This window comes from Thunnus albacares, chromosome 13 (genome assembly GCF_914725855.1).
Source record: "Thunnus albacares chromosome 13, fThuAlb1.1, whole genome shotgun sequence".
Classification (NCBI taxonomy): domain Eukaryota; kingdom Metazoa; phylum Chordata; class Actinopteri; order Scombriformes; family Scombridae; genus Thunnus; species Thunnus albacares.
The window spans coordinates 10,155,540-10,172,186 of NC_058118.1; the positions used below are offsets into that span (position 1 = coordinate 10,155,540).

The 16,647-nt window shown below is 39.2% G+C and overlaps 2 protein-coding genes across 3 annotated transcripts; one reads left to right on the plus strand and one right to left on the minus strand.

Moving 5' to 3' along the window:
- Positions 1–69: 69 nt before the first annotated feature.
- ppm1nb (protein phosphatase, Mg2+/Mn2+ dependent, 1Nb (putative)) lies at positions 70–7,595 on the minus strand. Its single transcript, XM_044369815.1, has 6 exons — positions 5,782–7,595; positions 4,920–5,491; positions 2,867–2,984; positions 1,811–1,925; positions 1,654–1,717; positions 70–1,551 (listed from the first exon to the last, which is right to left on the minus strand). Exons 1-6 carry the CDS (start codon positions 6,185–6,187, stop codon positions 1,534–1,536), a joined length of 1,293 nt encoding a protein of 430 aa, XP_044225750.1. The 5' UTR covers positions 6,188–7,595; the 3' UTR covers positions 70–1,533.
- Positions 7,596–7,715: 120 nt separating this feature from the next.
- rtn2b (reticulon 2b) lies at positions 7,716–14,881 on the plus strand. 2 transcript variants are annotated; one of them, XM_044369817.1, is made up of 7 exons: positions 7,716–8,406; positions 10,616–10,826; positions 11,017–11,155; positions 11,592–11,661; positions 12,026–12,072; positions 12,210–12,268; positions 12,378–14,881. In XM_044369817.1, exons 1-7 carry the CDS (start codon positions 8,394–8,396, stop codon positions 12,466–12,468), a joined length of 630 nt encoding a protein of 209 aa, XP_044225752.1. In that variant the 5' UTR covers positions 7,716–8,393; the 3' UTR covers positions 12,469–14,881. The 2 variants fall into 2 exon arrangements, with proteins under 2 accessions (XP_044225752.1, XP_044225751.1); XM_044369816.1 differs by lacking the exon at positions 7,716–8,406 and adding an exon at positions 9,962–10,201.
- Positions 14,882–16,647: the final 1,766 nt, after the last annotated feature.

Here is a 16,647-nt window from a genome sequence, read left to right on the forward strand (position 1 = left end):
CTGTTACTCATTTTAAAACAATGAGAGAAATTGTTTAGTCAGTTACTGTGGGTAAAAATACTGCAAGTAGTCAGTCAAATATTCTTTATTTAGGTTGAAAACAATCATAACTCTTAACATGTAATGTCTATACACAGAAAATTACTCACTGAAATAATACAACAATGCAGCATGATGCTGATAAATTGACCCATCCTGAAACTGACCCGTTCTGATGCTTGTTGTTTGTTTTATCAAATATATAATTGATGAATAAGGCAGCACAGTACATATCCAACTTATGGAAAAAATACATTTCACATGCTCTGTACTGAAGAATGGATTTAGAAATATGTTTCATACATAGAAAGAATTGCAAAAAATGTTTATAAGTTGAATCTCTTAATATAAATAGATTTTGATTGGTCAGTAAATATAGAGATATATTTGGATACTTTTAAAGATGTGCTTTCCAAAACTAATTTGGTTTATAAGTAATAATCAAACCTTAACATGCTGTATAGCTCTTTTGATTGCAGTGTAACAAATTATTTTAACAAATTTTCCAAACATCACTCAGCCAAGTAGATCTGATTCTACTTGTTTAAAATATACACAGAAATGTAAAAGTAAACACCTCTTCAGAGAGATTTTAGACAATGTGTGAAATGTATTTTTTCTTGACCAAATGTGTGTATGTGTTGAGATTTAAAGGTGCACTGTGTAGAATTTGGTGGCATTTATCGGAATGGAGAATTGGAATATAATATTCATAAGTATGTTTTAATTATCATATAATCACCTGAAAATAAGAATTGTTGTGTTTTCGTTAGCTTAGAATGAGTCCACTGTAGGTTCTCCCACAAGATGCCACTAAATCCTACACACACTGCACCTTTAATTAGCTGAATTCAATATTTAATCAACGTTTATTTGCCTGTCAACCATGAGGGGAAAAGATACATTTGTGCATTCCCATCAACTGCCTAAGATGGCGCTGTTTCCTGTTGAAACTAAATGAATATATGTTAGCTGCACGCTAACTTTTGCCAAGCACTGACAATGTTTCACACTTTCCCCTCCTATTGAGGAAAGGCTGCTGAATACATTATATTATTATTACCATTCTTAAAACCTTTAATTTCAGCTTTAAAATACAACCTTACATATACTCACATTTCTTACTATATCTGATGAAAATGTACAATTTCACAGTTGGTTGATGTTGAGTTTTACAGGCTGTCGTTTGATCATCATGTATCTTCTCTTCACTGAATATGAGGCAGAGGTTTGTTGCTGGGTCAGTGTCTCTGAGTAAGTTTTACAAAATGTCCTTCTTGTATAAATATAAAATGTATCAGGCTTTATTACCTCTATTTTTGCATTGTATTTGTTCTGACAAGATGCTGCTTGCTAGCATGATGTAAACAAACACCCTTGTCTGTTCATTATCTCCCTTTTTGTCAAATTACACACATGAAGAAAACAGTTTTAATACTGACATTAATTACAGTCCCTCCATGGATCCTTTGTGGCAAAATCCAGCTGGGCTTCTCAGGAGCCTCCCAGTCCCTGGATGGACAGGTAAAGGAGTGAGAAATATACTGTGCATACTGATGGAAATAACATGTCTTCTAATGGTTAGAGTGGGACAGATGATTACTTTGTACTTACATTAGGTACTGTGGGCTTGTGCGTCTCTCTTTGTTGATAGTAAGCAGAAATAATGCAGTTCCTTCTGTAACACACAGAAGTAGCATGATGTAATTTACAGTAACAGTGTACAGACACACACACACACACACAGACATAAACACATTATGTCTCTTACTTGCTCTGTATGCCTCCACCTGGTGGTAATCCAGGGATGACGGTGGATGCGAGGATTGTGAGGACAGACAACAGGTCAGGCTCCTCTCCTCTGGCACACAGCTCATCATAAATCTCTGTCAAATATCAAAACACAAACATAGAAACAGGCATACAAGCACATTTGGATAGTTTTTCATGAAGTTTTACAGACAGCTTAAAGAAGAAGGCTGGTGTTATTTGATATTTTTCTCATTGTCAACAAAAAACGACAATGTGTTAGTCTATCAATAATTTCTGACTTCCCTACTCACCCATTTGTTCCTATAGAATAACATGTTTAATAAAGGGTCACATATGTATTTTTTTTGTTTGTTTTTCATTTTTACTAATGTGAAGTAATTTCCCTTAACAGCTGGAGACTAGTTTTTAGCTAAATTTACTCAAACAGGAGTAAATAGTGCACTTGGTGGGAACTATTTTCAGCAGAGGATCAATACACATTTGGTGTTAGGGACTATTTAGGACACCGGGAAGGTGTGTGTGGGATTGACTCAAAATAAACTAGAGTGACTGTGTTCATCATAATGAAAGAACGTCACCCAGTACAACAGTGTGACTCCCTGATGTGTTTTTAATAGTTTCGGAGCTCTATGGCAAAGAGGATTAATCTATATTATATAGATATAGATATAGACTACAGATACACGTAAAATACTTGTTACTAGGATCAATTCATTGTTGGTTTTGGTCTCTTTTCATTGGATTTGTTGACAATAAGAAAAATATAGAATAGTGCAGCGTTATCCTTTAGAGGATTAAAATGGGGAGCTTGTAAGAGAGATGTTGATTGATTAATCTTTGTATTAGATTAATCTTTGTATTAGAAATAAAAATTAAAGGCTTGCAGTCACCACAAGGCTGTCTGCCCTCATAAAACAGGACAGAGAAGAGTTTCAGCTCAATATGCTTCAACTACAAACCATAAAAGATTTCAGCATTAAATTATGAAAAAACAAGGTATCCTTGACAATATAGCACCTACAGCCTCTCTTGCACATCATGTATAACCACACACCTGCTACTTTGGACTCCAGCAGGTCCTCCAGCTCGGCCTCCTGGTGTAGTGCCTCTGCTGACAGCTGGGGGGCTCCAGGGAAGCACAGCAGGATGATACTGATGTTGTCCAAGCTGCCCTGTGGACCAGAGCGGCATCAACAGAGGTGAGTTATGATGGCAGACCTCACTGGTCATCATATGAAACATTATTTCATCCTGGGTGAACAATGTTGGAAATAGATCTTTTTCACCTCAAGGTTTGCACACCAGTGTCACACAGATGCAGCGGAGCAGCAAAATGTAAATGGAGTGTGGAGGAAGCTGTGACATTTTGAGGTCATTGTGCATCTCCAAGCTGCAGCCCTGTTACATAACCGGGTGATATGACGGACGTGATGGCCAAACAGAGTGCAGCTCGGCTGTTAGCCTGTGCACATGTGGCCCATGTTTATCCTGATGTGTTTCTTTGCTTTTAAAGAAAACACAAGACAGACTATAAATACAATTTCATATATTAATTACCTTTCAGTTAATTTAAAAGGCCACAACTTAATGCGATGAAGCTTTTCTGCTGTATGGTGAAATATGTCCTTCATTAAACAGTATTATTGGCTGGCTGTCAATAATACTTTTTTTCCTTCACTAGTCTGAAATTATTCCTCATGTATAAGGATGGTACAACGAACAATTCTATGTTATTGAACAACCTTCAACTGTCTGACACTATCAAAGTGAGAGGTGCTGAAATGAGTCCTCATTGGAACCCAGAATAATCCTTTCTAACCTGTTCTGACACCTCTGCAGTCTATTTTAAGGTGGTATGTCTGACTATTGTATCATGAACAGCAGCCACAGTCTAATTGAGACCGAACTAAAGCTCATGCAGAGGTCACTGCTGCGTTTTCAGTGTAAATCTGTGGTGTTAAGACCAAAGACACTATTCTCTGATTTACTTTTAGACCTTCCCATCCATATGGCCACAAATGTGTATAAAGCAGCTATAATTAATAATTTTATATTGATGATTGATCACATGACTACTCGTATGTGAAAGTGGTTGCTAAACGGAGCTTAATAGCAACTTTTAGCTAACTTTTTTACTTTAGATTCACTCTCTCACTGCTCTCACATTGTCTTTTTCCACCGTAGCAGCAAGCTATGTTCAGTGAAAAAGCTTTAAAATCCATTGTACACTACCAGCCCAGCATCAAGCAGCAGATAACGTTGCAACTACCTGGTGAAGAAAGTGGAACACCTAGCTAAAGAGACAGATGTTATTCTTAAGAGCCGGAAAAAAACTAAAGCGAAAGGAGAGTGAACACTAGACTTAAATTTGCCCGTTGGAATACTAATATTACTGTTTATCTGCTAATTAAGCAACTATGTGTTAAATAATCTGCCAACTATTAAAGGTGATAGCACCACCAAGTCATTTGCATTCAGTATGTAGAAAGAAAGTTTTCAGATTATTATAAGCAAAATGAGAGGATCCAGCTCATTCCCTTGTGGGACTCCAGGCTCTGTACATCCCCAGTGCTCACAACATGTGTCTTATCTTTTAAAGATGTAACTCAGCCCATTACAGCAATACTGAAAAAACATAAAGTATGAAGTAAAACACGTTTTGAAAATTTCCGATCTCACTAAATGTATCACCTGTCCATTCAAAGCAGCTGGACAGAAAAGTTAGATATGAGAAAAGGTGAGTTTTTTGAAAGCCTGAGTGAAATTTATAAGGAAAATAAATTACGACCAATTTGGTTTGTGTACTATTAATTAAATAGAAACGGTCATTGAATTATCTTAAAGAAGCTGGGATTTTTTTTTTTTTAAAAAGTGGGCTGATCCTGGCAGCCTTCACATCCAGCCAACCTAACTCAACACAGTCACAGTTGGAGGGATTAGGTTATTACATAAAATCAACAGCCCATTAAAAATTATGTAACTCGTTTTAAACTAAAATTGTGTTTCGTGTTTACAATTAGTTAAAAGTATTTTCAGTTTCACTACAGAACACTATGTAAAAGTGCTGAATCACTTTGTAATATAATGGGATAGTAGCAGGTTCTGACCTTATAGAGACAGAGGTCAATGACTTGAGTGCAGACATCCCTCAGGTCAGTGCAGACACGCAACCGGTTGTGGATGAAGGCGCACAGCTCCTCGTTACTGATGGTGTCCCACACCCCGTCGCAGGCGAGCACCAGGAACTCATCTGCTGGTGAGCGCTCCACTACACACACCTCTGGCTCTGGTGAGACCATCTGCTGGCTGGGCGTCCGGTTCTCTGCGCCCTTGTAGCTGAAGTCTCCCAGGGCACGGGAGACTGCCAAGGAGCCATTGATCCGTTGGATGGAGACAGAACCTCCTGCACTCTCAATACGCTCTTTCTCCAGAGGGCAGTAAGGTTTGTGGTCCTCAGTGGAGAAGCAAACCTGACCAGAGCGACACAGCATGGCCCTTGAGTCACCACAGTTGGCGAAGTAGATGTAATACGGTGAGATGAGAGTGGCCACAACGGTGGTGCCACCTCTCTCCCAGCCTTCACGACGTGCCACAGAGTGCAGGTGCTTGTCTGTTTGCAGGAAGCCCTCTATGATGGCTCCTTTCACCTTTTCGGGGTCGTCCTCTGGTCCCATTCCACCTGTGTGCACAAACAGATACAATGATGGAAAACTTTAAGAATCCAAGCATCCCATAAAAACATATCATTACATACAATGTACTCTGTATTTTCAGAATACAATGAAAAATTATCAGTCATGATATTGATATCTGATAACAGGGAGCATTCCTCTCTCTTTCTTTACATCAACCACTGTAAGAAGAGCTTTTTCTCTTTGTATTCCCTTCTAAAAGACTCAAGCATCTTTGATTAAATCTCTATATATTACATTCATATCATTCACTCATTTTTAAATCCATATTTTTCACCTGTTGCCAGCATGTGACCCAGGAGGTGCTGGGAGCAGTATTGTGCCACCGTGCTGCCTGCATGACCATCAAACACAGCGAAGAAGCTCCAGTCGGCCAGCTCTCCACCCAGCTGTGGCACACAGTTGTGGAAGTCCTCCATGTTGGCCCTCCAGCCCTGCATGCTTCCCAGAGCGTAGGTGAGGCCCCAGCGGGCGCAGCCCTCCTCTGTCAGCTTGTCCAAGACCGGCCGGTCCAGATAGGGGCTGGGGATGACCTCCTCCTTCTCCCCCTCCCCTGGCTGCTCTCCCTCTGCTGCTCCTCCACGGCCCCCTTTGAAGAAAGAGCTGACTCTCTTTTCAGTCTCTTTCACCAGCTGCCGCACAAACGCAGGCATCTCCACACTTCCCTTCCTGGCTGTCCTCATGGCTCTTATGCACAGCTGATACGTGGAGAATCTTCTTTTGTCCCTGCCTCGGTGTTTACGGCTGGGATGGAGGGCTGAGCTAGGCCTGATGCTGGGCCTGTGCAGTGTCTGCGTAGCCCTTCTGCTCCAGGGCTCAGAGCATGGCTGCCTGCGCTGATGGATGTTTTCTGTGCTGGCTGCTCACCCTCCTCTCCCTGCTCATCTCCTTCTCCCCCTCTGGAGACCTCACTGATCAGCGCTCTTTCCTCCACTCATCCTTCCTCTCCTCCTTGTTTGGTCTCTAGTCTCTGTGCTGCTGTGATTTCACCTTCTCCCTCGCTTTTTCATAGCTCTTCCCTCTTTCACCAGCTCTCCCTTTGCCTTGTTATTTTCCTTGCCTCCTCTGTGATTGGCTGGCTATTTGTGTGCACCAATCCCTGCCTGTCTTGCATCGACACTCTCTCACTGTCCTCCTGTCTGCAGCTCTGGACTATCCCACCCTCTCTGGTAATCTCAACCTTTGATCGGTCTGGATTATAGGCTTGCAGTGCTGTGGATTACAGGACAGTCAGCCATTTAGCACACAGTGTGTGGCTGACGGAGGCAAGAGGAGACACAGAGACGGTGGAGGGTGGAGGAAGGAAAGAAGGCTTATTTTCATTATGCGCACAGATGATCTCTTTCAACTGATGTTTCACTTTTGTGTGTTAAACATGGTCACAGTGCATGTATGCACGTCTGCAGGGTTTCATAACTGATCTTGCACCACAACACTGACAGACCATTAAGACCTTAAATCAGAGTGGCACTCTGACTTTAATGTTGAGTCAGATTGGACTGTTTTTGTGTCTACAATGTGAAAGAGAGATAAAGGGGCAAAGATTGCTTCATGTCTTATCTGTTTACTTCATTTTGAACAAGCAGAAATTTGATTTTGGTTTTGCTTGAGTATGCATGCCACCACAACATGACTTACAGCAGTTTTTGTTTGGTACTGTTCCCCAAACAACTGCTTAAATCTGTGCAGTCAGCCAGGATGACATCACCGCTCTCTGTAATTCTCCACATACTTTGATTTAAGGGGCTGACGCTCACTGCCAGTCATGCTCTTGTGACCAGGCAGGAAAGGTTGGATAACTCCTTAGTCATGATAGTGTTTAAACAGCTCAGTCTCAGAGGTAAAACCAATAGAAAACAGACCCGTGAGTATATGTGTGTGCTCCAAATTCCCCTGGAGCATTGTGCATTCTTGCAAAAATGTTTTTTTAGATTGACATTTCTATTCACTGCTGCAAGAATGTGCTATTATACAGCTGTATATTAGCTTGAGCAGACACATCATACTGCAGCAAAATGAATGATCTGTCAAAACATGAGCAAAAATACTCTGAAATGGCAACAGAAAACTGATCAGAGGGACAAACTATAACAGTACAGCGCATGGTGCTAAAAATAATAATAATTTGGATGATACTGTGATGTACAGTAGACATTTTAAACATAGCTATCTGCCTGCAACATGAGAATATCTGCTTCTAAAAACAAATTAGAGAACTAATCAATATCTTTCCAACTATAAGGTGTGAGTTATTTGGTTAAGTAATGACTTACGGAGTTGAGAGGTGTGTGTGGTTCCAGATTTTGGTCTGACTGACTCTAAGATGTCAACAGAGACAGTCACAAGGAGCTGAAATGTGCTGAAGATAATGTGCTCTGCAGAGAAATATGTCTTCCATGCATTTAAAATGTGATTGGTAAACCATCTCAATCGTTTTTCTATTACAGTGTGCCGTGTTATGATTCAAGCTCTATAATAAATTCATTAGTTTGTTATGAATGCTGCATACTCAGCTGGAGGAGATACTGTAGTGACCTACTAACACTGGTTGTGTTCTTATTAATCCTGATTGGTGATGAATTTTACATTAAAAGCTGTTCCTAACTAACTTTGAAGGCCTCTGGGTGCAGGTCAGCCACTGACAGGCAGAGGAACCTTGAGAGTCTCTGAAAGCCGAGGGACAAGTACATGTATGCTGACGTCTCAAGTTCCCAATTTGTGTGTGTGTGAGAGTGAGTGTGTGAATCCAAACAGGGGATATCCAATACAGGATAAAATTAGGCCAGCCAGGCCTTATATTGCTGACGGAGCTGGGGTGGCCAAAAAAAGCCTGGAGTGCAAGCCAACAAGCTCAAGAAAGAGAGGAGAGCAAGCAGGACTGCCGCTGAAATGGCCACCAAACGTAAGGAAATAAATAGTGACAGCTTTGAGTTAAGTGAATTGGAGTGAATTGGTCTGCTGTCAGATGGAGGAAGAAAGAATTAATTTTTTCTTCTCTCTGCTGGGAAGATGTGATTACAGACAGGATGACCAGTCCGACACTGAGTCCAGCATGTCTTTCATTTCGTGGACAGAATGGGGCTCAGCTAAATGAGACTCTGCTGCTGATTGAATGTTTGTTTCATTCCTAAAGGTCCACTTTGTCTCATTAGAAAATGAGACTGATAAGTGTTTTCTTGTCAGGGTTATTTAAAAAAAAAAATTGGTTATATTTTGGTTATTGGGGTGAGAATCTGAGTTAGATTATGGTTATGACATGCTAAGTGTTGAGGAAAATGACTTCATAGGTGTAAAAGCATAAGTATGAGTGTCTCTGTTCTGTCCAAATTTGTTGTTAAATAAGAAAACTTGAAAAATGTTCATCTACAGATTTGTCTGGAAACCTGATTATTAAGAAGGGTTGTTGTTGCTTGCACATTGTCTTTTGCGAAAAAAAGAGTTGTGTGTGTGTACATGTTTAAGTGTAAGATGCCCGAGGGTTTGTTTTAATCAGATAATTGCCTCAAGATTAACGCTGGAGTTAGTAGGCTCATTAGATGTTTTGGTAGTTGAAGATCTAATACCATACAGTGATTCACAGTTTTATTATTCATTTATTTATAATTGATTCTGAATGTTCAGTAAGTGCATTACTAAAAGCAGTGCGTTCATTAAGACATATTTGTTTCCTGAAATATCTTCTCTTTTGGCACAAAGATATGAACAAAAATATGCTACTGTCATTGATTTGAGTAACAAAGAAACCAGTGTTGTGTATGCAAACCTGGCAGAGAATAGATTTTCTGGTTAGTATTGATTATTTTAATGTTTTCGCCCTTCTGTACTGAGCTTTCTTACTGTTTTTTTTTTCATTTTTGTCCTTTCTCCAGCCCCTTACTTTACTTATTAAAAAAGCAATTCTGTAGATAGACATTTTATTTGTTTTTTATTTTTTATTTTTTGAGATATACAGCCAGAGAGATTCATATTGGTCCATACCATTTCACTAAACTGTTCAAATGAGGGGTATCTCTGCTCTAATGTTTAAAGTACAAAAGCAGTGTGTTTAATTAACTTTTTGCTATTCATTTAACAGTGATTCAAACTATAGTGAGTTCACGGCAGGTTTTGCATTTTCTGTCATTTACACCTGAACAGTCTCTGGCACAGAGGGACTGTTGTGCGTCTCGGCAGCAGCAGGTTTGTTTGTAATAAACACAAGAAGATGATCTTGGTCGTTGAGTGAGGAGTGAGTGTTGAGAATCACAGAGTTAAGTGGTGTAACTTTCACAGTAGTTTATAAAACTAAGAACATGTGTTCCCTCATTTAAATTTAGGGCAAGAAAAAATATAACTGCAACAATGCTTACAGTGAAGGAAGGACAAGCTTCATATGATTCAATCTGTGCAAATTTAAACTCAAATGACCATTTTTATGCCTTATATTGTATGTTGTTAAGGCTGATGACACTGATTCTCACAGTAACAGATTGATGACATTCTGATATGATGACAAGATGGCTATTCGTTTGTTGTGTGGCCAGTGTGTTATTTTAATATGACAATGAGAGATGTACTCCTTCCATTTAGCATTACACTTCCATAAAACTGGAACTTGCAAGAGACAGATTGTAAAGAAGAACTGTCATCCTGACTTACTTCCTATGATTCAAGCTCCTAAAACACTGGATCTACACCTGCCATGATGCAGCTTAATGGTGTGTTTCATATGCCCACAACATCTGTATAATATGTATAATAATATTTATACCTGGCACCAGTGTGTCCATCGAGTCTTGATTATTTTGTTCCTCTCTTAGTGATAATGACTATGGCTAAATAATGATTAAAAAAAAGCCCCATAGAAAATCAATGTTGCAGAGAAAATCAAAGAAAGCAAAGAAAAAGCTGTTTATTTTTACTTGCCAGACTGCTTCACAGCCAGATGATGCAGAATAAAACCTTGAAACGATCAACAAAGGTTGCTCCAAAATCAAAAACAGAAGCATCTGATAAATTAACAAACAATATTTATGAGGAGAAAAAAAAAATGTTTCTAACTGTTCAAGCTCTTACTGTGTGTCATCACACATTATTAACTGTTTCTTACATGTGTCCACCTTCTTTTACAGTTGTAGATCTGGTGTATTGGCGGAAAGTGAGGAAGACTGGTGTGGTATTTACGGGGCTGGTGATTGGTCTGGCCAGTATGTTCCAGCTCAGTGCCATCACCGTGATCTCCCACATCTGTCTGGGTGTCATGTGTGTCACCTTCCCCCTCCGCCTCTACTATAAGCTGCTGGAGCTGCTGCGCTGGAACCCCAGGGGGGAGCACCCCTTCCAGTGAGTCCATTTATGTTGATTTAGACATTATGCCCACAATTAATCTTATATGGGAGAAAAATATGCCACTGCACTGCTCTCTATAATGTCACTAACTGGCTACTTCTGGACAAATACAGGGCCTCATTTGTGGTAGATGCACATTGCTGTTCATGTACTTAAGGGCCTGTATGTGCATCTCTTTTCTCAGGTCCCATCTGGATTACGACAGCTCTCTGACAGATAAGGAGACAGTGATGCTGGTAGAGGAGACGGTGTTACTGGTCGCGTTTGCTGTCACAGAGATCAAACGCCTTCTTTTCATCGACAGCATGATTGACTCTATTAAGGTCTGTGTGTGATGATAAAATAATGACAGATATATGAACATCAAAAAAGTCCAGTGTTGAAAGTCCATAAATCATAGGTCACAAAACCAAAACATGTACAGTGTGTTTGAAGATTTCTGACTCTGGCACCATCTGGTGATAGTATTAAAAAAGACACTGTGGCTGCCAGCAATGCTGCCCCAGAACAGGGCAACTGTATGTAGCTGTGAGCATCTTCCCACAGTTTTAAATCAACTTATGGTTTTTGTTTGGGGTGGACCAGCAATTGAAAACAGTGACCTGAAATCAGCAGAGCTGCACAGGTGTTGATTCTCAGTGGGATCAACAGTACAATCAAATCATTCACATGACTTAATTATTAATCAGTTGTTAACATCACTGCATAATACAACTTAAAAATCAATTTTCAAAACATTTTCTCTGCTCTTTCTTTCAGTTTGTTGTGCTTCTGTATCTGTTGACCTACGTCGGTATCATAGCCAACGGACTGACTCTGCTGATAGCTGGTGAGTTTTGCTCACTGTGCATCTTCACTCCTCACACTTACACAACATATTTCCTGCATTTGTGTCTCCTCAACTTAAATGTGCCAGTTCCTTCCAATGAAACCTGTTGGTTACAGTCAGTAAAACATTGTGGTCATGGTGAAAAGAAACTCATTTTGACAGGAGCCACTCTCCTGTGCCAAAGTCACACAGTTCATGTGTCCATTCATCCACACAGACTTTATCCTGAGAGATAGGGATGAGATATGTTGCTTAGAGAAATGGTTTTGTATGGCATGTATTTCAATGGTAATTCACAAATTAAAATGGACTTGTACAATAGTAAAGTGATGAAAATAATTATTCCTGTGTCCTTGTTTTACAGCCGTGATCACTGTTTTTTCCTTTCCTCTGTTGTACAAAAAACAGCAGGTGAGATTCAAAACAAACCTGAATATATTTACTCAAGCAGAAAATAATCTGTTAAACCATCTACTGATAGCAGAGAAAGAGCAGTTTGATACAAATAGACTCTGAATGCACTGACCCATCTGTCATTTTGACAACAGCTGCGGATGAGGAGGTTTGTTAGAGCGGTGAAAGCTTTTGTAAAGAAAATCAGAAACATGTAAGTATCCTGCTCTTTATATAATGTCTGCTCTTAATATCATGCAAACAAAATATGAGAATAATTTAAAATGATCTTGTGTCATGTGATGTCCTTTGTTTTGTTGCAGGTTTTTCAGTATGTATGATACAGTGAGTCCCTCACCTGCCCCCGCCCCTGCACCCGCGCCTGCCCCCAAACACAAAGTGAAGTCAAAGTAACACGTCGGTGGCATGTTGAAAGCACCCAGGATTTGGGATTTGGAAAATGTTGGAATGGTATGCTACATCCTCTGTGGGGCCGCTGGAGGGGCCACTCATTTCCATTTGTCCGCCATGATGTTTGTTTACGGGAGCAAGATTTAATCGACCCTGACAGCTGAAACAAAGCTGCTATTCACTCATGAGGAGGGAGGGGAGCTGTATGAGGAGAGGAATTTTATTTACTGAGATGCTCTCTGTGGGCAGCGTTTAATATAACCGGTTCACACATCTACTCTGAGCAGGGACAACACAGAAGATCACTGTGTTTTTTGGCGGCAACAGGTCTGTTTTTTACACAAGTAGCGTTTGCCGTGTTCCTGTTGAGCTGCAGAATCATTCATAACGAAGCAATGAAGCATTATTGCTGCTTTCATTATTTAGCATCATTTAATGTTAGCTTGCTAGAATAAAACTGACATGAACATCACCAGCCATTAATTAACATTAATAGCTTTGTGCTTGCCATGTTGATGTACTAGTATTAGCTTTCTCTTAAGCAACTCCTTACAACTTAAATGAGACTTATATAAGAAATAATGAGAGCTGATTGTCCTCTGCTCTTCATGTAAATTGTGTTTAATCAGGTTCAAACTGTGACTCCCTGCTTCTCTTGGGGTAGTCTGCTGATTAAAGGTAGAAAGTGTAGCAACAAAACAGCTCTTCACAAGTGAGAGCGACCTAAAATGTCCTCAGCAACTCCAAATGAATGTAGATTGAATAACAACACAAAGACACTGCTTTATGGCTCAAAACAGCAACAATTCTTACTTTGCAGATAAGAGATGACTTCTGTTCTCATACTTAAACCTGCAATAACTGACACTGACCTTATAAAGTTGATAGGGCAGATTTGATGGCAAACAGTGACCTTACACATCCAGCAGATAATGAGCTACATTTGCATTTATTTTGAGTTGTGTTTTCAATATTCATTCTCCTCAGCTGTGTTGTTCTCGCCACCAACTACTGATAAAAATATGACTCTTTAGCTGCTAAATGTTCCGCTACATTCACCAGCTAGTTGTTAACTTTGCCTGTCTGCTGTTTGGTGCTCAGCTGATAATGTACAGATGTGTTTTTTTTAGAGCTTTTTCTTTCAAAGCAGCTGAAAATGATGCTGATGAGAGCAGTGGGAGTGAACCATAAATAAAGCTGCAGGCCAGAAAACCAGAACAATTGGCTTCAGTTAAATCTCAAGAGTCCGGTCATGATTCGTAGAAATATCAATAAAAGTAGTCATGTTATCCATTGTTGATATAAGAATAATGATTATTTGTCTCTTATTCAAACACTTGTGGAGCAAAGGAAGAATAAGTACTTAAGTTTACGTTGTTGTTATATTTGCCTACATTTGTTCTTAGGACACTTATGATTTGTGTCTTATACCTTACTCAACTATACAACTATCCTCATGAGAATATAGCTCGTCCACCCTGTTTCAGCTGGATATTTGTGTGAACCTGATGCACCATAAACTGCCTTCAGAGAACATTTCAGTAGATACAACTACAGATTTTATACCATTTGTGAAATATTCATTATTAGACATTAAACTGGAAGCTTATTACCCAAATAAGGAGTCATTGGGCTCTCATTGCTTACTTCTAAAGCCAAACCAACAAATAGTGCTACATGCCGCTGACAGCTTGTGAAGAGCTTGAGGGGCAGTTTGACAAGGGGGCGGAGGTCACTGGCAAACACAAAAATATTGATCTTAGCAAGCCGTTCTATTTCAGGGATTTCCTGGAAAGGCTCAACATCGTGTAAAGTCAGAATAAAGGAAATCGCTCCAACAACATCAAGAAAATTATATTACTCAAGAACTTTCTGTTTGATATTTTTGTCAGGCCACAGTATAACAATTTTTCAGCAAGGATCTAATTCCACAACTGCATGTCAACATTTTCCAAATCAACAAAACAATTCAAAAATGTGTCCATTAGCACCAAAAATGACCAAGACATCACCATAAAATTACACAAAACACAGTCTCATGAAGCCTAATTCTACTGTCGTTGTAATGCAACATACTGTAGCTGCATTTTGTTTTGTCACAGAGATGAAAAATGTTGGAAAACCTTTAAGGAAACATCTCTGTGTCCAAGTATTCATTTTTTGAGCCCACAGTGCTGTAGAACAGATATTTCAATGCAGCTGTTTAGCCAGTGAGCTGCTGTTTGTACGTCAGATTAATGTCAGTGACTGTGTGGTGCTCTCTAGTGGTCGATGTTTCAGAACTTAAAACGCAGCTGCACTCATACTAACATGTCTTAATGAGCTGAAGTTATTTACTGTAATTTCATATTATGTTCCCAGGTGAAACAGCATGAAAAAAAATTAAAGGGTTGGTACACCCAAATCATTAAAAAAACCCCAGAAAAGACACATTTTCTCACTCACCTTTGAAAGTAAAGTCTATAGATTTCCAGAGTAACCATCTCTGATAAGTGAGGTTGTTGTCATTTTTGCAATAATTTGAGCACCACACATGAAATCCCATTTACCTCCATTGTTTTTGGGGTGGCAGCAGAGAGACAATATCTCAAAACCTGTACACATTAAACCAAAACTATCTCCACTGCTACTACAAGAAGTAAGTGAGAAAATATGTCTTTTTGTAATTTGGGTGAACTGACCCTTTTACGATGCACCTATGCAACAGCTTACTGTGGTACCAGCTGATATCACCTTTCAAAAGCAATATTGGTATCAGTACAATATGATTTTTACTGCCTATTTTGGGCTGTTGATGTAACTGGCGTCTCTGTGATCTTTTTTTTTTCTAGGAATAAATACAACTGTAAAAATGTGCAACTAAATAAAAGTGTAATCATGGACTTTTTGGTTTACTTCTTTCTATAGATATGTATTATTTTTTCTATTGTTGTTTCCTGTTATGTTGCTCCCCAATAAAAATGTTACTTAAAAATGAAGGTGCTCAGCTCTCTGTATCCTCATAGTTACCTGTGTTAACTTCATTAACAATGACATGAAAGGACATGTTCCCTTGACATAATAGGAAAAGCAGGTCTTATTAATAACATTAATGATGGTTCAGCTCCCAGTAATCTATGACAGTGTGACAGTGAACCAGCATGAACAACCAGAACCCTGAAACTGAAGAAGCTAAATGAAATCATGAATTTAATTATTTACACCTGTGTTTTTCCTACAGTGACATGTTACAATGTCTTCAGTGAAAAGAGCTAATTAAATTACTCTTCTATTGTGTACATCAATACAGGAAACCAAACCTTTAAAGTTAATAAAGCTAAATAAACCAAAGACTGAAAGGCTTACATTTGGCAAAGCAACAAACGGCAGGTTATCACGGAAAATGTAACATGTGACCAGGATACAGTGTGTCATCCATGATTTATTCTTATTCTTTTATATTGTATTTTGTTTTTCGATGTGTAAAATCTTCAGTTATGCTTTACAATTGTGTCTAAATTAACACTACAAAAGCGATTATTCCCAGTTGGATTTCTGTCAGGGGGTTTTCTAAATCCCTGAAGTCCAATATGACGCACATCAACATGTCAACGTAATCAGTAAGTGATTTTCTATTATGACAGATATCCATATGAAATTTTGAAAAATCATACATAACATATTTAAGTGAAAGATCCAACTGTGGCTTAATGGTGTGGAGCTTGGAAATAACACAGCAATCTACTGATATAATTCTTCTATCATTAAAACCAGACACATTATCAAGTTTTAACTGAAAAGCCAAAAATAAGCCAAGAGTCATACTGTATATTTACTTTAAAACTGTATCTGGAGTGCTGGTGATACACGGACATGCTGCACTGACATGTTTGAACACTGGGTGTTGCTCTTGGAAAGTGTCAGCAACGCCCCTTCATAAGCAGGACGGAGAGACCGAGAGCTGACTGAGCTTAAAGAAATAAACGAATCCTGACAAACATTCTCACCATCAGTGTGGTGTCATTACAACGAGGGCTTCGCCTCTTCACATACAAACACATCATCATTTACACAGAACGTTCCTGGTGATATAAACAGCTTCTCCCTCTGCTGTGAGAATCACAGTGGAAGCAATGTGACTGTGACCTTGAGATGAAAAATTTTCCTCAAAAACCCTCCTCACATCAATTCAAACTCCCTCTC